General features: G+C 49.7%; 1 protein-coding gene across 1 annotated transcript in view; it reads left to right on the forward strand.

The window, feature by feature from the left end:
• The window catches only part of GALNT14 (polypeptide N-acetylgalactosaminyltransferase 14), a 129,897-nt gene that overhangs the window by 80,166 nt on the left and 25,853 nt on the right, over positions 1-23,878 (forward strand). The window contains exons 3-6 of the mRNA XM_029072136.2: positions 5,492-5,590; positions 12,611-12,678; positions 15,880-15,945; positions 18,975-19,096. Of these exons, the coding sequence (XP_028927969.1) occupies positions 5,492-5,590; positions 12,611-12,678; positions 15,880-15,945; positions 18,975-19,096 (355 nt within the window). The remainder of the gene's footprint in view (positions 1-5,491; positions 5,591-12,610; positions 12,679-15,879; positions 15,946-18,974; positions 19,097-23,878) is intronic.

Below are 23,878 nucleotides of genomic sequence, written 5' to 3' on the forward strand. Positions count from 1 at the left end.
CTCTGCCCTATTGCTTCCGGAAGGCTTGTTTTGTTCTTTCCTCTTTCTGTCTTTTCTCAACCCATAAATACGCCCTGAATTCTTAATATATTAGGAGAGCATCTCTTTTGGCAAATCCTCCATTTTGCAGGCGTGAAATCAGAACGTTGGCAATCCTTCCCCCTCCGCCACCCCCCTTCTCATGCCCTTAACGGATCAGACTGTATGGTTCGGCTTTCGGATCCTCAAAAAGGAAACGTTATTCTGGGGAGGTCCTAGGCTGCTCTGTTTGAAATGCAAAGATCTTTCTCAGATCCTCAGCCTCAAAATCACCAATTGATCGATCAGTCGCCAGGATCCAATTCCAGTCCTGAAATGGAGAGGAGCCCTGGGGCTTCTAACCATCCCAGCCACTGGAGTGACAGATTGGGCCCGGTCCAGAACGGGACCTGCCCTTCCTCTCAGTCAATCGTATTTATCGAGAGCTTACTGTGTGCAGAGCACTGTACTAAGCGCTTGGGGGAGTACAATATACAGAGTTGGTGGACACATTCCCTGCCCACAACGAGCCTACGGTCTAGGGTCTCTAGATCCCTAATGCTCGGCAGAGATGGCAGAGATTTCTGAACCCAATGGAGGGAGTCAGGAGGCCCGAATTCTAATTCCGGACCTGTCACTTGCCCTTTGTGTGACCTTCGGCGGGTCACTTGGCTTCTCTGTGCCTCATTTTCCTCAAGATCAAATTTCTGTTTTCCCATCCCCTTAGGCTGTAAACCTAGTATGGGACGGGAACTGGATCTGCTCCCATTTGATCGACTGATTGATGTATAAGCTCCTTGTGGGCAGGGAACGTGTCTGCTAATTCTGTTATATTGTGCTCTCCCAAGCACACAGTACAGTGCTCTGCACATAGTAAGCTCTCAATAAATACCACTGATTGATTGATTCCTTTGAATCTACCCTGGTGCTGGAATTATTATTCTTAGAGGGAGCTGCCGTTCTCCCGTTCCCATAATCCGCAGAGCTCAGAGGCACCTGCGTTTGACTGACTGGAAAGGGCTCCAAAGGCAGAGTCGCTTAACTTCTCGGTACCTCAGTTTCCTCATCTACAAAATGGAAATTAAATACTTGTTTTACTTCCTTTAGAACGTGAGCCCCCTGTGGAACAGGAACTGTGTCCGGCCTGATAAGCGTATATCTGTCCCAGCATTTAGTACAGTGCCTGGCACATAGGAAACGCTTAATATGACAATTATTATTAATAAGAACAGCTTTCTCACAGTCCCACTCCCGAAAACACTCTTGCCGAACTGTACATTCCAAGCGCTCAGTACAGTGCTCTGCACATAGTAAGCGCTCAATAAATACTGTTGAATGAATCTCCCCCTCTCGCCTTCTCATGATGCACTGGGGGCCTGGGAAGGCCGTCCCCTCTCTGACCCTCCCACGTGCAATGAGGACGGCGCTCCGTGGGGTAGTGGATAGAGCATGGGCCTAGGAATCAGAAGGTCATGGGTTTTAGCCCCGGCTCCGCCACTTGTCTGCTGTGTGACCTTGGGCAAGTCACTTCACTTCTCTGCGCCTCAGTTCCCTCATCTGTAAAATGGGGATGAAGACTGTGAGCCCCACGTGGGACAACCCGATTCCCCTGTGTCTACCCCAGCGCTTAGAACGGTGCTCCGCACCTAGTAAGCGCTTAACAAATACCAACGTTATTATTACCACTTCACCTCTCTGGGTCTCGGTTACCTCATCTATAAAATGGCGATTGAGATTGGGAGCCCCACTCGGGCCAGGGGGCCTGACTCGATTTGCTTGTATCCACTCCAGCGTTTAGCAGGGTGCCCGGCGCCTAATAAGCTCTTAAGCAAATATCGTGATTATTATTTGTTCCCATCCTCTCCCCACCATCTTATCCCCAAACCTCCCTTGCCAGCATCTCCCCTGCCCAGCTGTGGGCCTAAACGAGCGAGCTGGAGCCCGCTAAGCCTGATGGTTTTCTGCTCCTCTGCCCTCACTAGAGACCACCCGGGAAATCCCAAATCTCTCCGCCCAAGCCGGGCAGGGCCCACACGGGGAGCCGGAAGAAGCGAAGGAGCCAGTCCTTGGCCACACGGCCAGGAGCTGAATCTACCGTACCAGTCGGTCTGAGGAATCAGCCAAGTATCCCTTTCCTAATTACATCTTATTCTCTCCTCTTTCCGTGTGAGCGCGCAACATTTCCTGCAGCTCTACTCCCCACGCTCTGCCACATTTGTCGAGAAACAATGAAGCCTGCGTTGCTCTCTCTGCTTTGTTAACTTTCTTTAAAGAGATAGATGATTATCTTTCCCTCTCTCCCAATCCCTGTTGACTTTCTTGCCTACTCATCAGTCAGTCCCCTCCGCTCCGACAAGGCTGGCTGGCGAGGGCTTCCGCTCGGATCTTGAGCTCTCTCCTCCCTGTCTGTGCGCGGGTCGGCACCCGCGAAGAGCCTACAGGGGCTGAATCCCATCTCTGACCTCTGGCTTCCCGCTCCCCTTCCCCTTCCCTTTCCCTTCCCTTACTTGCAGAATCTCCGAGGAGGCACCATGGCAGAGTGGAAAGGGCACAGGCCTGGGAATCATGACATCCATGTTTTAATCCAGTTCCATCGCTTGCCCGCCGTGTGACCCTGGGCAAGGCACGTGACTTCTCCGGGCCTCGATAATCACGACTGGGGTGTCCGTTAGGGGTGTTCTATGTGCCAAACGTTGTCCCGAGCGCAGGGACAGATGCGAGATAATCAAGTTGGACTCAGTCCCTGTCTTAGGGGCTCACGGGCTAAGTGGGACGGTGAACAGCTACTGCTTCCTCTTTTTCAGATGAGTAAACCGAGGCAGAAAGAAGTGACTTGCCCAAAGTCACTCAGCAGCTAAGTGGAGGAACCGGGATTAGAACTCAGGCTTCCCGAACCTCAGAGCTCTGCCTTTTCCACCAAAGGGGGATAAGGAAGCTAACCATCTGATTTGGAAAAGCGGCTTGGCTTCCCAGCTCTGCCACGTTATCTGCTGAATGACCTTGGGCAAGTCACTTAACTTCTCTGTGCCTCAGTTTCCTCATCAGTAAAATGGGGGACTGTGAGCCCCAGGCAGAATAGGGACTGTTCCCAACCAGGATAACGTCATCTCTTCCTGAGCATTTAGAACAGGGTAAGCACTTAACCAATACTATTACTATTATCATTATCGTTGGGGTTGGAGTTTTGGCCCCTTGCTCTGTGACTTGGGTCATCCACTTCTCTCTGGGTATTTTGGGTTTCCTCTTTTGTCAGATGCGGACTAGCCCTTTGGCCTCCCTTCCTGGAGGTGTTCTGATGCAAGAGAAGCAGAGTGACGTTAGGGAACGAGCACGAGCCCGGGAGTCGGAGGACATGGGTTCTAATCCTGGCTCCGCCGCATGTCCGCTGTTCACAGCTTTAAATGGGGGAGGTTTTCCCTCGGCCACATCGCTGTCTCCGGGCTTAGACTTTCCACGCCCCACCCTTCCGGCGTCTTCCGCGGTTTTCCCGGATCTGCGCTCCCTCCAGGGGTGTGAGGATTCGGGAGCTGAGAATGAATATTTCAAACCAAGTGAACCAAGCTCTTTCTCCCCCTCTTTTCCCTCCAATTTTGATTATTTGTTTCCCTCCTTTTTAATTTGGGGTTTTTTTTTTTTTAATTTTCCAGCTTGGACGACCTCTGAAACACAGTGAAGCGGGAGGAAGTGTTTATCTAATGACAGCTCCCCGTAGCCCCGCCACACTTAACGGGTTTATTTTCATTATGATGGCAATTTTCGGGCTGCGTGCTGCTATTTTCACTTGCAGCGAGGTATTAAATTGAAATTACCCCAGATGTAATTGTCGTACGGAATAATTCTGGACATGCTGAATTGAACGCTTTTTCAAGCTAGGGTTTTATTGCATCAGCCAGTCTGGGGGAGGCCCCACCGCCTAGGGGAAGCCAGACCTGGTCCACTCCGGTGAGGTGGGGGCTGAAGGGTCTGGGAGCAAGAAGCCGGGGGTTGATAGAGACCCTCCCTCGTTTCATGCCGCCCCATATCTGCCTGGATTCCCTGGGAGGGGTGAAGGACAACCCTCTAAAAAATCCATTCACTCCCTGCTTCCTCCAAGGCCCCTCGGTCCTTGTTATTTTGTTCACTCATTCATTCAGTCGTATTTATTGAGTGCTTATTGTGTGCAGAGCACTGTACTGAGCGCCGGGGAGGGTACAACGTAACGACAGACACGTTCCCTGCCCACAGTGAGCTTACCGTCTAGAGAGGGAGCTTACAGTCTAGAGGGGCTTGTCCGAGGCCACACAGCAGACAAGTGTTGCGTTGACACTTGTCCACCAGTGTCGACAACGAGCGTTGCCGCTTGTGTCGTACTCTCTCAAGCTCTTCTTACGGTGCTCTGCACACTGTAAGTGCTCAATAAATATAGCTGAATGACTGGCTGGCTCGGCAGCAGGAGAAAGGTTAACTCGACCAATAACTTGTGGAAAGTATATTGCTCTCTTCGCGTTGTGTGGGAGCTGGAAGGGAAGTCTGACCAATGGGGAGTGGAGCAAATTGTCACCCAAAACATATGGCCATAGAATTACAGCAATACTTAACGCTGATGGCTCAGGGTTTATTAATGATAGCAGTAATAAGATAATTATTGTGATAACGGGGCACCAGACAACTCCATTTTAGCTTTTTGGAATTTTGCATGCTGCAACGTATATCTATCCCAGGGCTTGGCACAAAGTAAGCTTTCAACAAATTATATGCATATAAACAAACATATAAACAATGTATCATTGTATATTTATTGTATTGTATTTATTTATTGTCTATTTATTATATGTCTATAATTTATTAAGAGCTTACTACGTGCCAGACTCCATACTAAGCCCCGGGGTGGATGCGAAGCTGGACACAGTCCACGTCCCACATGAGGCTCACGGTCTTAATCCTCGTTTTACGGATGAGGTACCTGAGGCCCAGAGAAGTTAATTAACTTACCCAAGGTGACACGGCAGACGATAGATACCGTCATTATTATTATTATTTAGGTCCCTAAGTCTTGGTCCTTCAGGTCCACCCTTGTCCATCTCCCCTGGGCCTTTAGGTTGGCCTGACCCCTGACCCCCGTTTAGACTGTGAGTCCCTTATTGGGCAGGGATTGGTGCTCATGTAAATATCCACAATTGATTTATTTATAGTAATGTCTGTCTCCCCGCTAGAGACTGTGGGTTCACTGTGGACCGGAAATGTGTCTGCCAACTCCACTGGACGGTACTCCGCTCTGCACGTTGTAAGCGCTTAACAAATACCAACATGATTATTAATATCTGTTGCCGAATCGTACACTCCAAGAGCTTAGTAGAGTGCTCTGCACGTAGTAAGCGCTCAACAGATACATTCGAATGAAGTGGCGGAGCCGGGATTAAAACCCCGGTCCTTCGGTCCTTCTAACCCACCAGGCCAGGTTGCTTGTCTAATGCTCGTGCGTCTCTTTCCCCAGGTGTACCGCGTCGCGCTACCGCTCGGACCTCCCCTCCACCAGCATCATCATCACCTTCCACAACGAAGCCCGCTCCACCCTCCTCAGGACCATCCGCAGGTAGGCAGGCTTCAGTCCCCTCAACAGGCCTCTACCGATGCGTTCTCACGAACCCCGGGGGACTGCGGTAGCAATAATAGATGTAGAAGAGGTAATAGTAATAATGATGATGGTATCTGTTAAACGCTTACTAAAATAAGAAGAATTATGGTATCTGTTAAGCGCTTACTCTGTGCAGAGCACTCTTCTAAGCAGTGGGGTAAATATGGGGTGATCAGGTTGTCCCACGTGAGGCTCACGGTTAATCCCCATTTGACAGATGAGGGAACTGAGGCCCAGAGAAGTGAAGTGACTCGCCCACGGTCCCCCAGCTGACAAGCGGCCGAGCCGGGATTCGAACCCACGACCCCCGACTCCCAAGCCCGGGCTCTTTCCCCCGAGCCACGCTGCTTCGCTAACCCTTCCTTCACTACTGATAGGTTTTGTGACCCCGGGCCACGCTTCCGACGACGGGATCTTGTCTCAGGAGGCTTTTGAGACACCGGAAGCCCTCCATTCCCCTCTCGGAGATTGGTGGAGTTTATTAAACGTGTCATCCTTCCTGAGGACAAGAGAAGGGCCAGGTGACTTCTCCCCATTTCTTCACCCTTAAAGTTTCTGTGTCTTAGACTCCCCACCCTACATCGCTTTAGAGAACCGAGATAGCCTCTGTAGATCACTTTAAACTCATCGGAGCAAGGCGCTGGAGACAAGGTATTATTGTTTACTTGACCGGGCCCTGCAGTAAAATCCCCACGATACCGTAGAGCTCAGTCTTGTCTCAGACCGCCGGCCCGGGCCCCAGATTTATAAGATCTCATTAAACCCGACTGCTTGCCGAGGGAGACGGACGGATCGGTCGCTGGTCAGGACGAATGGCCGCCAGGGTTTAGAGGAAGAATGCGAGATTAAAAGCGGGTCAGGGGGAGCGCAGTGAGTTCAGAGACACTTCGGACAATCCCTCCAGTGGACGGACACTGCTCGATGGTCAGGCCAGTGCTTGGAGTGAAGAATTTGGACCTAAAATCGGAGATCCTACAAGCTGTAACCTCTAAGGGACGGAACGCGAATCCCGCTGTTGACCGATGAGGGTCTGGCAGCGATTCTTTCATTGTTATCATTTTTTAAAATGGTGCCTGTTAAGCGCTTACGTGTGCCAGGCACTGTATTACTATGTGCCGGGCGCTCGACTCAGGGGTTGGATGCATTCCAGGTCCCAAATTGGGGCTCACGGTTTTAATCCCCAGTTGTTAAAATGAGGTAACGGAAAGTCCCTTCGCCGTTCGGTTCCCTGTCCTGCAAGACAGTGGAGTTATAAGAAGAAAGCAAAGAGGAGAAGACGCCCGGGAATTCACCAATGCGGTCGCTTGCAGGGAAGCAGAGATTCTGGGGGAACAAGGGAACTGGGAAAAAGGGAGAGTCTCAGAAGAGGCCATTTAAAAACCAAGCCGTAAACACTCATTTCCAGTCTTCTGTGACTGCGTTAGACCAGCATTACTGTTCATCTGTAGCCCGGACTAGACTGGACTGGACTGTGGGTTTGCTGTGTTTTTGCCCTAAGGTTGGTTGCATTTTAAAAGGAGGTGAGATGATGATAATAATAATAATAATGTTGGTGTTTGTTAAGCGCCTACTATGTGCAGAGCACTGTTCTAAGCGCTGGGGGAGATACAGGGGAATCAGGTTGTCCTACGTGAGGCTCACAGTTTTCATCCCCATTTGACAGATGAGGTAACTGAGGCCCAGAGAAGTGAAGTGACTTGCCCACAGTCACCCAGCTGACGGGTGGTGGAGCCGGGATTCGAACCCGTGACCTCTGGCTCCCAAGCCCGGGCTCTTGCCACTGAGCCACGCTGCTTCTTTACATGGGGCCCAGGCCTTTTTTAGACATCACTTGGACAAGACAAATGAATCCTTGGACAAGGTCCCCGCTGAACTAGTCGCCCTCTGTCTCCAAGGGAACAAGGGACCCCAAAAGAGACTATGGCGGCTATTATTTGAGGCTATTAGTTGCAGTTGCAATCTCGGGCCCCGTCCTGGGCACCCAGGAGCTTGTTGTTCTGATAATAATAATAATTCCACATCCCCAATCTTCCCAGCCTCCATTCTTCCATTCCCCCATATCCCCATCCCCAATCAGTCAATCATTTTTACTAAGTGCTTGCTGTGTGCAGATCACTGTACTCAGCGCTTGGGAGAGTACAATGTAACAGAGTTGGTAGGTATATTCCCTTGTCCACAACAAGTTTACAGTCTAGAGGGGGAGAGAGACATTAATAGCAGTAGAATATGGCTATATATATCCCCCATCCTCCCATCCTCCCATCCACCCACCCCCCAACCCCATCCTACATCTTCCCATTTCCCCATTCCCATTCTCTCTTGGCACCCCAACCCGTGAAAACCGTTCCCTATTCTGACCTGACTTTTGCTGGACCCGCAGGGGTTGGAAAGGGAATGGAAAGCAGAGCTTCCTGAGGCTTTTGGATCCATGTCCGGTTTCATACACTAATCCAATCCAGGTTGGCTACAGTTTGCTATCTGTTCACACCCAGGTGAACTTAAAGCAGTTATCAACCTTCCCAGGAGTTTCAGTGAAAGAACTTGGAAGGCAAGTGTGGCCTAGTGGAAAAAGAAAAGGCCTGGTAGACAGCGGACCTGGATTCCCATCCTGGCTCCGCCGCTTGCCTGCCGTGTGACCTCGGGCAAGTAACTTGACTTCTCCACGTCACAGTTTCCTTGTCCTTAAAGTAGGGATTTAATAACTGTTCTCCTTCCTGCTTAGACTGGGGGTCCCACGTGGGACAGGGACTGTGTCCAATCTGATTATCTGCCATTTATTCATTCAGTCATATTTATTAAGTGCTTACTGTGTTCCGTCTACCTTAACTTGGCGTACAGTAAGCATACACTTCAGTGCTTGGCATACAGTAAGCGTTCTACAAATACCTCAATTATTATTGTTCTCCCTTTCGAGAATTAGCGCAATGCGACGTGGGGGTGGGGGGACAGTCCTCTGAGGCCCTCTTCCTCCACCACCATTCCTAGCTGTCCCATCTATGTCCCCGCTGTACTCTGGGATCCTCCCATTCCAACCCCCTCCCTCTCCAATTCCTGTCGAGCTTGCAGCCCCGGGACGGACCGTTCCCCTTCTATCTCCTTCGGAGAATCTCACACCACTGGGCCCAGCGGCCTGGGCTTTAGCTGAGCCGCGGGACGGGGTAAATGGTGGGGACATTGAGGCAGAAAGAGAGCTCCTTCGAGGAATAGAAATATCTTCTCCCCCATTAAAGCTCCCGTAGAGATTCCCATTGGTAAGCTCCTTGCAGGCTGGGTTATGGTTGGGGTTAGTCACCTCTCTGTTTAGTACTTTCCAAGCCCTTAGTCCAGCGCTTAGAACAGTGCTCGGCACATAGTAAGCGCTTAACAAATACCAACATTACGGTGGACATCCAGCGAGCGCCCGATAAATTCTATTCTTACTACTACCGGAACCCTTGATATCTTCAGAGAGATCTAGAACCCACTGAGGACTCCAGAGAGATGCTCTCCTCCATGTTCTGTCTTCTCGTGACAAGCAGCGTGGCCTAGTGGAAAGAGCACAGCACTGAGAGTCGGGAGACCTGAGTTCTAATCCAAGCTCTACACTTGTCTACTGGGTCACTTAGCTTCTCTGGGCCTCTTTTCCCCGACCAAAATGGGATCGATCGCGAATACCTGTGCTCTCTTCCCTTTAGACGGTGAGCCCCATGTAGGACAGGGACTGTGTCTGATCTGATTGCACTGAATCGACCCAAGCTTTAGTAGATTCTCCTTCTAGCCTGGCTGGTCGGTCGTGCCGCGCAGAACAGAGGAAGCCCTCCTCTCTCTCAGTGCCATCCCAGCCGGTTTAGTCACTGCCATCTCCGTCACGGGAATTAGGGGAGTCCTGGAGGGAAGAGGGAAGCCTCTCCTTCCCCTTCCCCTGCCAGGATTCTCAAGGCAGATGGCCCTCTTCCCTGTTCCCAGAACAGGACTTCTTCCTGAACTGACCTAAACTCAGACATTTAGGCAGGGACTTTTCTTCACCCTGGTCTTCCTTCCCGTTGGTTTGGGGTGATACCCATAGAGCACAGTTACTCCTCAGAGTTTGTCCAAAGCACTCAGTCATTCTGCCCTGGGCCCTGCCATCCCTCCACTGCTCCGATTAAAAAAGCACAAACAAGCCAGGTGTTACTATGGAATGCCATAATTAGCACTTACTGCTGACGATTCTTTTTTTTTTCTCCCTAAACCTTGGACATTTTTTATTCGCTAATCATCTCTCCCGACGACTGAGCGAGGAGCCCCACACGCGATTTACCTTTTGATGTTCACATAAGAGAACTCTTGAATTTCAAAGAGCTGGCGGGGATTTGAGGGAATAAAATGCAGAAGCTGCAGCCGTAATCAAACCTCATTATGGGTTTATTCTTTGAGTGACTCCCCTCCCCATTCCCTTCTCCATTCCTCCTTAATCAGTGCAGTGGGTTGCTTTCTTTTTTTTTTTTTTAATCACGATTGTGGGGAGGGTCCCCTCTCCTCCCTCTTCCAAGGCCTAGTTTCACCTGACTGCCCCCTCCAACCTCTTCTCGCCTCAGGGCAGCCAGGGGAGGGCTGAGGTTATTGTGTTGTGCTTTTATCCACTCGCTCTGCTGGTTACCATGGTGAGAATTAAGATTTCACAAATAAAGGGAGCTCCAGGGTAAAGTTCTTTGGGTAAAGCCACCCGGAGCAGCCGGTCCAAAGGGGTGAATGGAAAGCTGAGTGAAGAACAGGGTCCCGGGATTTGCAAAATTGCCAGGAGCGGCCTGACGACCTCAAGGAGTCAGGATGTTTTAGCAGGACTTTCCCAGGCGTTGACTGCGTTGTGAGCTGGGACGTGACGGGGTGGGGCTGATTCTACTGGGGACAGAAAATGAGGCAATTCCGATAGCTGCAGCAGAGGGGAGGAGATATGTGGGCGAGGAGAAGAGGCAGTGTTTAATTAATCAGTCACTTAATCATCGATATTTATCGCACTCACTATGTGCAGAGAAGTGCGTTTGAGAGAGTACAATACAACGGAGTTGGCAGTCACATTTTCTGCCCACGATGAACCCGAAGTCTCGAGTGGGGGAGACAGGCATTTCAGGAGGAGGTGTGACTTTAACAAGGTTTTGAAGGTGGAGGGAGTGGTGGTCTGTCCAATATGGAGGGAGAGAGAGTTCCAGGCCGGAAAGAGGATGTGGGCAAGAGGTCGGCAGCGAGATTTACGAGAACAAGGTAGGTAAGTTGATTTTGGAGGAACAACGTGTGGGCTGGGTTGTAGCAGGAAATTAACCGGGTAAAATAGGAAGTGGGCTTTAAAGTCAAGGATAAGAAGCTTCTGTTTGATGCAGAGATGGGTGGATAACCCCTGGACTCGAGGAATGGAGAGATATGGTGGGAACTTTTTTTTAGAAAAACGACCCAGGCAGGGAAGAGCAGTTGTGTGCACTGAACGACTCAGATTAGAGATCCTGCTGGCCAAGGGATCCGTTTTCCTTGGCTGGTAGTTTATCGCCTTTAACCATCACTCTGGCCACGCATCAGTATGGCTACAGCAGGGCCCATTTTTCATACCCTCCATCACTACCATAGCATCTCGCCCCACATCTCCTGATTCTCTCCCATCCTGCTAAATCCTGGACTCTCTCAGGACCCTCTCTGAACTATTGCCCAGTCCCCTGGAAGGCTACCGCAGGACACGGGGCTATTATTTCACGGACATACTCCGGACTAGAGGAAGAATTGAAATCAGAACGCTGAACTCCTGATTCCTCCTCTCCCCCACCCCCCGACCCTGAGCTATGTGTAGCCCCCAGGTGCTTCCGCTCCAATCAAGCGATTTACAGCTGTTATGTCTATGGTTCACTTATTTTAAATAAGCGCAGAATCTTTCAAGCAAGGAGAAGGCATACAAAATAGCTAATGAAAATGAGTTTGATAGGGGATTGGGAGAGGTGGTATGGTTTTACCTCTGTCCTGGGTCCCGCTTCTGAGATCCTCTATGACTGGGTGACATGGGTGTTCCCAAGCAGCAAAGGAGGCAGGGAACAAGGTGAGGATGTGGTAACGTGTATGCGAACCTGTAAGAAATCTTGCAAAGAAACAACATGGTCTAGGGGGAAAAGTGCAGGCCTGAGAGTCAGGAGGACCTGGGTTGTAATCCTGACTCTGCCCTTTGCCTGCTGGGTGAACTCGTGCAAGTCATTTAACTTCTCTGTGGCTCAGTTTCCTCCTCTGCAAAATGGGGATTAAGTAACTGTGCTCACTCGCCCTTAGCCTCTGAGCCTCATGTGGGCTGATTAGTTTGTACAGGACATAGAGTAAGCGATTAATGACATACCGTGATTATTGATATTGACATTATGTCGTCAGTTCTGCCTTGACATGTATTTTCACGATGGCTTTGGCTAAAGTGTTGGGGAATTGAGGAACTTTCTTCTGATAATGTGCATCTGTTCAAACACAACAGAATGCAATTGTAGAAGAAAGAGTTTTGTGCACAGTTTGGTGTTGAGAATGGCATGAGTATTAGACCACGAGTTTCCCTAAGACACAAGATTCTTCAGGAATACAGCCCTGAATTACAGGAGGACAAACTATGGAACTCCCATTTTAAGAATACCGGGTTGATTGTCACTGTGTTCTCGGTGGGTAGATCCGATCAAGTAGCAAGTTCTCAGCATCTAAACACCAGTCTAACGTTAGTGAGTTTTGGGGCCGTGGTCTGGTGGTAGGCCATGGGGTTGGCGTGGCCCTTCTATAAGGATTCTCTTCAGAGATCTCTCTGTAAATACAAGCATGTGGGATTTGCAAAGGTTCACAAAGTGACCTGAAATGCCCCTGAGAGACTGAAGTTGATTCTCATTTGGAGTTTCCCTTCCTTTTCTAGCTTCCTTCTGAAACAGAACATTTCTTCTCCTGCCTCCTTTTCTTCATCTATTTTGTTTTCTGTCGCCTACAGCTGTAGTGATTTTTCTTCTCCCTGTCCCACAGCGTGTTAAACCGCACCCCGATGCATCTGGTTCATGAGATCATACTGGTGGATGACTTCAGTGATGACCGTAAGTAGCATTTATTCTCTCTCTCTGCCTCTTGATAGGATCCCCCCCCCCCCGAAAAAAAACAACCAAGTGTTCAAAGACTTCCCTGGCCAGATTGCTATTTGGAAGGTCTGACCCAATCCCGAGGAGTATTGAAGCACTTGAGAGTGGACTTTCACACCCTCAAGTTTATAGACTTTATCAGATGCTGGGTCAATATATTACCGTCATCATCATCAACGGCATTTATTGAGTGCTTACTATGTGCAGAGCACTGTACTAATCACTTGGGAGAGTACAATACATCAGAGTTGATAAACAGGTTCCCTGCCCACAACGAGTTTACAGTCTTGGTCCCTTTAAGTACCCACGACGGCAATGACCCATCGACCGGTATTAGCAGCCACAAATGCACTCAGATAAATGCATGTTGCCGTGCTCTTCTTGGCTGATGACTTCATCTACCCGCGAATCACACGACCAGAGGTAAAACCGGGATAAAGAGCATTTAAGTGTAGGTTCAGCGGCCTCCCTGATCCTTGTCCGGAAGGGAATCCCAGGTGGCAGACGATTAGGTGGGAGAGAGGTTGGGTGGGGAGGAGGGCTGTGGCTATCAGAGCTTGTTCAGTCTGGGCCAGCCCAGTCCCAGCCCACCTCCTTAGGTCCAGAGGTGGGGTTCCCTGAACTGGACTCTCCCACAGGGATCTCCTTTAGGTCCCACAGTTTCCGCATGGCTTCTCAGCAATCTTACTGGGCTATTTTGGAGTGGAATGAGGTTCTGCTTCTGAAGTTCACTGAAGAAAAGTATCAAGGTATCGTCGGGCCCGATGCTTGTTTACAGGAAATCCATTTAAAGCTATTTTGCATAAAGTTAGCCATTCGGGTCATGCTGACACAGGTGATCGGTCAGACTGACCTCTCAGCTTGGTTGCTTTCCTGATTTCCAAAGGAAAGACCGGAAGATTATTCCCAGGGGGCTAGGTGAGGGGGGAGCATTAGCCTAGTTTTCTACCAAACAGTCCTTTGTCTTTTCTTTTCGGCTCCCAACCTCCCTCCTCCTCAGCTTCTGCCTCTGAGCTGAGCTCTGTGGCTGAAAAGTGGCACCCCCGCCCACTGGAACTTAGGAGAGGAACATTGAGGCTCTGGAGCCGGTAGTTGGGGGGAGGAAGGGTCAGGGTACACCCCTCCTGCCAGAGAAACACTCTAGGTTGTGCCCACTTGGGCTATCCCTTGTGTATGCTATCATAGCATGTCTGCTGGGTGACCTTGGACAAGTCACTTCGCTTCTGTGCACCTCAGTTACCTCATTTTTAAAATGGGAAATAAGAGTGTGAGATCTGTGTGGTCCAGGAACTGTGTCCTATATGACTAACTTGTATCTACCCCAGTGCTTTGACAGTGCTTGGCAGAAACACTTAACAAGTACCATAAGTATTATTGTTGTTATTATCGTTATTATTATTATCATCATTATATCGTGTGCCTGGCATGACACATGTGAAGTCACGGGCTTCTCAGTGTCCGGGATCCGGGAGGGCATTCATTCACAGGCCATCCAAGCCAGACTAGGACCACTGATCAATCAGTAGATCAATGATGATGATGATGATGATGACGACGTTGGTATTTGTTAAGCGCTTACTATGTGCCGAGCACTGTTCTAAGCGCTGGGGTAAATCGGGTTGTCCCACGTGGGGCTCACAGTCTTAATCCCCATTTTACAGATGAGGTCACTGAGGCACCAAGAAGTGAAGTGACTTGCCCAAAGTCACACGGCTGACAAGGGGCAGAGCCGGGATTCGAACCCATGACCTCTGACTCCTAAGCCCGTGCTCTTTCCACTGAGCCACGCTGCTTCTCATTTGTTAAGCGCTTACTACGTGCCAAGCACTGTTCTAAGCGCTGGGGTAGATACAGGGGAATCAGGTTGTCCCACGTGAGGCTCACAGTCTTCATCCCCATTTTACAGATGAGGTAGCTGAGGCACCGAGAAGTTAAATGACTTGCCCACAGTCACGTAGCTGACAGGTGGTGGAGCCGGGAATAGAACCGTGACCTCTGACTCCTAAGCCCGGGCTCCTTCCACTGAGCCACGCTGCTTCTCATATTTATCATATTTACCCAATCATATTTATTGGGTGCTTACTGTCTGTAAACTGCTCTTCGAAATGCTTGGTAGAGTACAATAGAACAGAGTTGGTAAACAAACACATTTCTTACCCACCAGAAGCTCAACTGTATATATTTTCATTGCCCTATTTATTTCGTTAATGAATTGTACATCGCCTCGATTCTATTCAGTCGCCATTGTTTTTACGAGACGGTCTTCCCCTCGACTGTATTTATCGCCATCGTTCTCGTCCGTCCGTCTCCCCCGATCAGACCGTGAGCCCGTCGAACGGCAGGGACCGTCTCTATCTGTTGCCGACTTGTTCGTTCCAAGCGCTTCGTACAGTGCTCTGCACATAGTAAGCGCTCAATGAATACTATTGAATGAACGAACGAATGAATACAGTCTAGAGGTGGAGGCAGACGTTAATATAAATGAATAAATCACTGATAGGGACATAAACCCCGTGGGGCTGAGGGAGGGGTGAATAAAGGGAGCAAATCCAAGTGAAATGATGACCCAGAAGGGAGGGGGAGAAGAGGAAATGAGCGTTTAGTCCGGAAAGGACTCTTGGAGGAGATGTGCCATCGGTACGACTTTGAAGATGGAGAGAGTGATCATCAGTCAGATATGAAGAAGAAGGGCATTCCAGGATAGAGGCCGAACATGGGCGAGGGACAGTGGTGAGATAGATGAGATCGAGGTACCGTGAGTAGGTTGGCATTAGAAGAGCCAAGTGAGCAGGCTGGGCTGTAATAACGTTGGTATTCGTTAAGCGCTTACTAGGTGCAGAGCGCCGTTCTAAGCGCCGGGGGAGATACGGGGTCATCGGGTTGTCCCACGTGAGGCTCACGGTCTGAATCCCCATTTTCCAGATGAGGGGACTGAGGCCCAGAGAAGCGACTTGCCCACAGTCACACAGCTGACAAGTGGCGGAGCCGGGATTCGGACCCGTGACCTCCGACTCCCAAGCCCGGGCTCGTTCCACAGCGAGATGCGGTCATCCGATCCAGAGCAGCCTGACCTTCTTCTCTGAGTTCACCCGCAGGCCTCGGTACCGTACGGCTCCACGCGTCCGAGATGCTCACTTTCCTTCTTGTGTCTTTTGCAAGCGGATGACTGCCAGCTGCTGGGCCCGTTACCCAAGGTGAAGTGCTTACGCAACGGACAGCGGGAAGGTAAGAGCGGAGCGGAGATGGGATCGGGCTCCCTCCAGCTGACCCCGAATGGGGACAGAGAGGAGGGGAACCACCAGAGAGGCCCGAAGGAAGTGAGAGCAGCGCTAGGGAGCGCGACTGTCAACTGACAAAAAGAAACAGATCCGTCGACTAATGGTCATTTCTGAGCACTTACCAAATGTACGGAGCGCCGTAATAAGAAGAAGAAGAGTGGTGGTATTTTTAAGCGCTTACTACGAGCCAAGCCCTGTTCTAAGCGCGGGGGTGGGGTGGTAATCAGATTGTCCCATGTGCGGCTCACCGTTTTAATCCCCATTGTACAGATGAAGTGACCGAAGCACGGAGAAGTGAAATGACCTGCTCGAGTTCACACAGCAGACAAGTGGGGGAGTGGAGATTAGAACCCACGTCCTTGACTCCCAAGCCCGGGCTCTTTCCTCGAAACCACGCTGCTCCCCTTCTCTGTACTAAGCACTTCGGGGGAGCACAGGACAGTTAGAGGACATGAGCTCTGCCTTTAGGGAGCCTATAATGTACCGTGCGTGGAGCACTGTACTGACCACTTGGGAGGGTACAATCGAGTGGGTGGACTTGATCCCAGGGCCCCAGGAGCTTGCACTCTAAACTGTAATCTCCTTTCTAGACTGCAGGCGTATCGTGGGCGGGAATTGTAGCAGCGTGACCTAATGGAAAGAGCATAGGCCCGAGAGTCAGAAGGCCTGGGTTCTAATCCCGCCTCTGCCAGTTGCTTGCTGCGTGACCTCGGACAAGTCACTCAACCTCTCCTTGCCTCAGTTTTCTCCACCGTAAAGTGGGGATAAAATCCCACTCCCTCCTACTTAGACTACGAGCTCCGTGGGGGACAGGGCCCGTGTCCAACCTGACAGTCTTCTGTTTACCCCAGCTCGTAGCACGGCGCGCACAAGTGCACATAGTAAGCGCTTAACGAGTACCATAAAGCAAAACGAACAACTCTGTTGTATTCTGCCAAGTGTTTAATACAGTTCTCTGCACACGGTAAGTGTTCAGTAAATACCAGTGATTGACTGATTGATTGATTGATTAGGATGTCTGGGACCATTGAGCTACATTGTTCTGAGTCCAATCCTCGATAACCCTGAATCTAGGAGCAAAGAGAAGCGGCGTGGCTCCGTGGAAAGAGCACGGGCTCTGGAGTCAGAGGTCGGGGGCTCGAATCCCGGCTCCGCCCCTCGGCAGCTGTGTGACTGTGGGCAAGTCACTTTTAATTTCTCGGTGCCTCAGTTCCCTCATCTGTAAAATGGGGATTAAGACGGTGAGCCCCACGTGGGACAACTTGATTCCCCCGCGTCTACCCCAGCGCTTAGAACAGTGCTCGGCACATAGTAAGCGCTTAACAAATACCAACATTATTATTATTATTGTTATCAAGGAGGGGTCTAGTAGGGACAAAATGAGGACAACGATAGTCACGAGAAGAGAGTTAAACTCAGGACTGGATTTCTTTGTCTGGGTTGGGCTAACCTCCTGAGGGAGCCTACGGGTTCAGCTGCAGCGTAATAACTAGGAAATAAGGAAAAGCACGCTATCTCCCGGACTCTTTACGGCTGACGTTATGGGAGAGGCCCTTATGAGCCCATCCTCGCAAACTTCCGAATTGAATTACCGTAAAAGGGTTAAGCTGTTGTTGGACAGGAAGAAAGGCAGCTCCTAAAACTGTAGCTCTTCATTTCAGGATAATGAAGAGCTACAATCAGATCTCGATTCCAATTTTAAGTGAAAGGTTAGCCTAACCTGGCTCGGGAACTTTTGCCAGCCTATAACCTTTCCTCCTGCTTTCTTGGGTTTGCAGCCAGTTTTTTGAAGGCGGGCCCTGTGCCTTCTACTTCTACTCTATGCCCCCAAGCACTACAGTAAGTGCTCAGTAAACGTTCATATTCATGGCAGCTAGTGTTAGGCCCTTAGAGAAACACCGTGCCTGGGCTGGGGTTGCTGGGGTCGAGTTTTGACTTTTAATAAAATCCTTTTATCTGGCTGCGGGCCCGATCTCCTTTAGCCTCTGGAAAATTGGCCCAGTGAACGTCCATGGCACACTCGGCAGAGCGCGGAGAAGTATTGTATGTTGTCACTGATGTGCAAGAAAACGTGGGCAGAGTTGGGAGTAATGAAGCTTTTCTCCTCCTCCTTATTCCCTTCACCTTCGTGATTTCTCCCATCCCGTGTCTTCTCACTTGGCCCTCAGTATTCGCAAAGTTAAGAAATCAGAGGAGTTCCCTGCTTCAGCCCCTTAGGTTATGCAAGTGTCCTCTAGAGGGTCCGGTGGTTCTTGGTATTTATTAATGGTATTATTTACAAATGCCACTATTATTATTCATAATAATCTCTTAATTTTGGATGGTGCTTTTATTCCCCTAACACCTTACCATTAATTACCTCATTTTTGCCCTCACAACAACCTGAGACAGGCAGGAAGGTGGGTGTTATTAGTCCCCATTTAGCAGATTAGGAAACCGAGGTGCGGAATGACCTGCTCAGGGCCACGCAGCGGACCAGAGGCGGAGCTCGGACTCAAATCCCAGTCCTCCGGCTTCCACGTCTACGTTCTCCCCCTATACTCCATCTCTTTTTCACACCACCGTACCCACCCACCCTCTGGTTGTGGGACCAACTCCCCAACCAGCCTGGTTTCCCAGAGAAGGGATGGATCCAGTGCATCTAATCACCTGGTTCTTCCAGGCTTGCCCCCCGCTACCCAGCCTCAGCTTTCATTGTGTTTCCTGGGACCAGTCAATCAATCAATTTTTGCACACTTACCATGCGCAGAACGCTGCATTAAGTGCTCGATTAGCCCGTTCCATGAAACTACACGGCTCAATGCACTTGTGCCTCCCACTTGCATACCAACTCCCCCCACCCAGGCCTTATCTCCTCTCCCAGCAAGGTCCACCCACGGGAGGGATGGGGTTGCTTCTTCTCCGCTCTGACCCACATGGGGCTGGGTGCCCATGGAGAGTTAACCACAGAGCTGTGTGTGTGCGTCTGATCGACAGGACTCATCCGATCCCGCATCCGGGGAGCTGACCTTGCCAAGGCAGGAGTCCTCACCTTCCTGGACAGCCACTGCGAGGTGAACAAAGACTGGCTCCTCCCGCTTCTGCAGAGAATCAAGGAAGTGAGTGACTGGATGGTGATTAAAATCTGGGAAGACTCCCCCAAATCCCCCCAGCTGTCTGCCTTGCAGCGAGCCGTTAGCAAGATTTGGACTGTCCCACTTTAATCCGGTTCAGGGCGGAGATGGGCGGCTGCAAACACCAGCAGGAAGGAAGATAGAAACAGAAAATGCTACAATTCCATTTCAGTAAACTCTCTTAGCCACACGGGTGATGCGGGTCCAGGCTCGGAGAGGGATGGGAATGATCGAGCTTGGGTATTCCTGACTCTTCCTCCACGACGCCGTGTCCCCGCTGCTCAGAGGAAACCTGGACTCTTTCTCCCTCAGCTGTGGAGAAAGCAAAAACTTCTCTCTCTAGGCCTCAGGTGCTCCCTGTCCAAAATGGACAGAGGATCATCTGATTTTTCACGCACCTCAGGAATAGAAGTAAGGAAGTCAACTCTGAGAGGCCCTTAGAATTACTCAGAAGGAAAACCTCATGGACACCTATGGGTTATTTCTAGAGCTAGTTCTCTGAATTGGATTCCGGTTAAATCGTGAATTGCTTCTATCAGTCGATGTGTTTTTTGAGTGCTGAACATGTGCACAGCGTTGTACTAAGCGCTTGGGAGAGTACAAAGCTCTGAACCCAGCATCTGTGGTTGTCAGTGTTGAAATCCATGTTCTGAGTTTTCTATCTTTCTCCAACTTGCACATTCTACTTTTATGTTGTTTTTATTTTATTTATTATTACTAATAACAACAACAATCATGATAAGATTATATAGTAATAATCATGATTTTTGTTAAGCACTTACTATGTGCTGAGCACTGTACTAAGCCAGGGATAGATAGAAGATCAACAGGTCCCACATGGGGCTCACAAAGTAGGAGGGAGAACAGGTATTGAATCCCCATTTTGCGAATGAAGAAACTGAGGCACAGAGAAGTTACTTATGTATTCATTCACCTTCTTTACCTGTTGCTAAACCCTTCCCTACCTTATTTTTAGACTGTAAACCTGTGGAGGACCAGGGAATGTATCCAGCTCCTAGCTGGGTGCTTTCTTCCCAACACTTAGTACAGTGCTGAAGCATACAGTCATTGCTTAAGAAATTCCATCGACGACTATTACTTGAACTCTTCTGATATGCACTGACCCGGGGGGAGATGGTCGAAGCTTAATTCACAGGTCCTAGCGGTCCAGAAATTTTGAACAGAAGCTCTCGCCTAAAGCGCCCCGTTCACCTGTTCTCCTGCTGACAGTTCTTCCATTTCTCCCAGAGAAAGATTTCCGAGGGGAAAAGATACACCTCTTCCCGGAAGAACTGCCCGATATGATCTGAATAGACAATACATTGAGATAACTGTGGTATCTGTTAAGCACTTGAAGGGTTGTTAGCCTGAGCAGCTTCTGAGACAGTTCCAACCAGCCCACTGGCCCAGTTGTCACTTCTCATTCTCCTCAGGGAAAAGCAGTCGATTTGTCAGATCTGGGGCGGGGTGGGGGGTATGAGTTGGAGAAAAGGGACGTATCTCAGAAAAGGGAAGAGCAGAGGACGGCAGGCAGGCTTTGATGGAAAAAGAAAATCAGGCTCCAACTTCGCTGTCCTGGTGTGAGCTGCCGTGTGGATGTTGTCTGGGGGTGTGTTTGTGGGTATGCGACGGTCAGTGTTTTGTAGCCTTTTGTGTCTGTTGGGGCCGGGTGGGATGACAGAGTATATGATACTAATGAACATCGTGGTGTTTGTTAAGCGCTTACTATGGGCCAAGCACCGTGCTCGGTACTGAGATAGGTACAGTCTACAACCTACAAATCTACATCTCCAGCCCTGATCTCTCTCTCTCTCTCCCTGGAGTCTCACATTTCTTCCTGCTTTCAAGATATCTCTACGTGGATGTCCCACCTACACAACGTATCCAAAACAGAACTCCTTATCTTCCCACCCAAACCCTGTCTTGCCCCCGATTTTCCCATCACTGAAGGCAGCATCACCGTCCTTCCCATCTCACAAGCCCATAAACTTGGCGTTATCCTTGCCTCACCTCTCTCATTCAACCCACATATTCATTTTCCTCACTAAATCCTGTCAGTTCAACCTCCACAGATCACTGAAATCCACCCTTTCCTCTCCATCCGAACTGCTGCCACGTTAATCCAAGCATTTCTCCTATCCTGCCTTGATGACTCTGTCAGCCTCCTTGCCGAACCTCCCCGTCTCCTGTCTCTCCCCACGCCGGTCCATACTTCACTCAGCTGGGACCGGATCATTTTTCTACAGAAACGTTCAGGGCATGTTTCCCCACTCCTCCTCAAGAACCTCCGGTAGTTGCCAATCCACCTCTGCATCAAACAGAAACTCTTTACCATCGATTTTAAAGCACTCAATCACCCTGCCCTCTCCTAACTCACATTGCAGCACTCGTACTACAAGCCAGCCTTCACACTCCGCTCCTCTAATGCCATCCTATTCGTTGCACCTCGATCTCGTCTATCTTGCCACTGACCTCTCACCCACATCCTACCTCTGGCTTGGAACGCCCTCCCTCTTCATATCTGACGGACGATTACTCTCCCCACCTTCAAACCTTGTTGAAACACATCTCCTCCAAGAGGCCTTCCTTGGCTGGTCCTCGTTTCCTCTTCTCCCACTTCCTTTGCATCACCCTGATTTGCTCCCTTTAGTCATCCCTCCCTCAGCCCCACAGCATTGATGTACATATTCAGAATTTATTTATTTATATTAATGTCCGTCTCCCCCTTTAGACTGTAAACTTGCTGTGGTCAGGGAATGTGTCTATCAACTCCGATTTTGGACTCTCCCCAGCACAGTACAGTGCTCTGCGCACAGTAAGTGCTTAATAGACACAATTGATTGATCGATCGATACAATAAAATCAGATCAGACAATCTCCGTCCCACATGGGGCTCAGCGTCTCATAGTGAGGGAAAACGGGTTTGTAATCCCCATTTTACAGATGAGGAAACCGAGGCTAGATAAGTTAATGACTTGTCCGGGGTCACACGGCAGACAAATGGCAGAGCTGGGATTAGAATCCAGGTCTTCGAACTCCTAATCCCGTACTCTTTTCCCCGGGCCTTGCTGCTTCCTATGTGTTTTGGGTGATTCGAGAGAGAGAGAAAGAGAGAGATTAGATAGTTGCCCTTCGTAATCAAAGAAGACACCACTCACAGTGAAGTTCATCTGAGTTCTTGTGTGACTGAAAAAGCCAAAGCTGTATCTACAATCTCAGCCTCATCAGGCGTACAAAAATATTGTCCCTTATGGTGTTGTTGAACTTAATGTTTACGGTGCCTGGTGTGGTTTTCTCTTGCTTAATGTTTATTGCACCTGGCTCTATTTCCTTTCTTAGAGAGATTTTTTTAAATAGCATTCGTTAAACACTTACCGTGTGCCAGGCACTGTACTAGGCAACAGATACAAGCTCATCGGGTTGGACGCAGCCCCCGTCCCACGTGGGGTTCGGTCATATTCTCCATTTTACAGAGAAGGTACCTGAGGCATACAGGGGACAAAGGGCAAAGTCTGGATTCGAACCCAGTTGCTTCTGAGTCCCGGACCCATGCTCCATCCACTAGGCCATGTGCATCTAAAAGATTCTCTTTGGTAATTAATTAGGAAATACTCACATGGGTTGCGGTGGGGTGTGGAGTTGTGCGGCACCCCAGAGGTTGAAGGTGTTTTCAATCTGTTTGAATGTTGCAAGTGTGCGCACACTCTCTCCATTACCCTTTCATCCAGAAGATGGCTGCCAGTAGAGTTAGGCTTCATAGCTTTGGTTCAATTTTAATTATCAGGAACAGTGTGATTTTACAGAAGAATAAATCTTAATCAGAAAATCTGTTAATGGGCTGAGAAACACGCAGCTTCCCTGGCACAGTGTGTTTGACTTCCCGGCCGCGGGTTTTGAAGTTACTCTCCGTTTCCCGTTGGAGGTGTGGCCCGGTGGATAGAGCATGGGCCAGGGAGTCGGAAGGAGCTTGGTTCTAATCCCGGCTGGGCCACTTGTCTGCTGGGTGATGTTGTGAAAGCACTTCACTTCCTGTGCCTCAGTTCCCTCATCTGTAAAATGGGGATTAAGATTGTGAGCCCCATGTGGGACGGGGACTGTGTCCAACCTGATTACCTTGTATCCACCCCAATGCTTAGTACAGTGCTCTGCACACAGCAAGCGCTCAATAAATACGATTGACTAAATACGGTTGAATGAATGAATGCTTAGTAAGTGCTTAGCAGATTCCACAATTATCAGTATTATTATTAATATTATTATTAGAACAGACCCCTGTGGGAATTTTCCTCTGCTGGGCCCGACTCTTCAAGGAAGTCAGGGCAGAGAGACCAAGGAATCAGAGCCCTGTTGGGGACCTGCATTCTGCTTCTTAGAGAAGCAGCGTGGCTCGGTGGAAAGAGCACGGGCTTGGGAGTCAGAGTTCATGGGTTCGAATCCCGGCTCGGCCACTTGTCAGCTGTGTGACTTGGGGCAAGTTACTTCACTTCTCTGTGCCTCAGTTCCCTCATCTGGAAAATGGGGATGAAGACCGTGAGCCCCACGTGGGACAACCTGATTCCCCCGTGTCTACCCCAGCGCTTAGAACAGTGCTCGGCACATAGTAAGCGCTTAGCGAATACCAACATTATTATTATTATTATTCTGACACCGGGAAGTGTACGCTGACACTCTAAGATGAAGGGATGGTGCCTGCGTATAGGAGAGACCTAGAGCAGAGTCGAGACACGTGAAATGAGATTGGATGCCAGGGCTTCAATCAATGAAGAC

This window comes from Ornithorhynchus anatinus, chromosome 9 (assembly GCF_004115215.2).
Source record: "Ornithorhynchus anatinus isolate Pmale09 chromosome 9, mOrnAna1.pri.v4, whole genome shotgun sequence".
NCBI lineage: Eukaryota > Metazoa > Chordata > Mammalia > Monotremata > Ornithorhynchidae > Ornithorhynchus > Ornithorhynchus anatinus.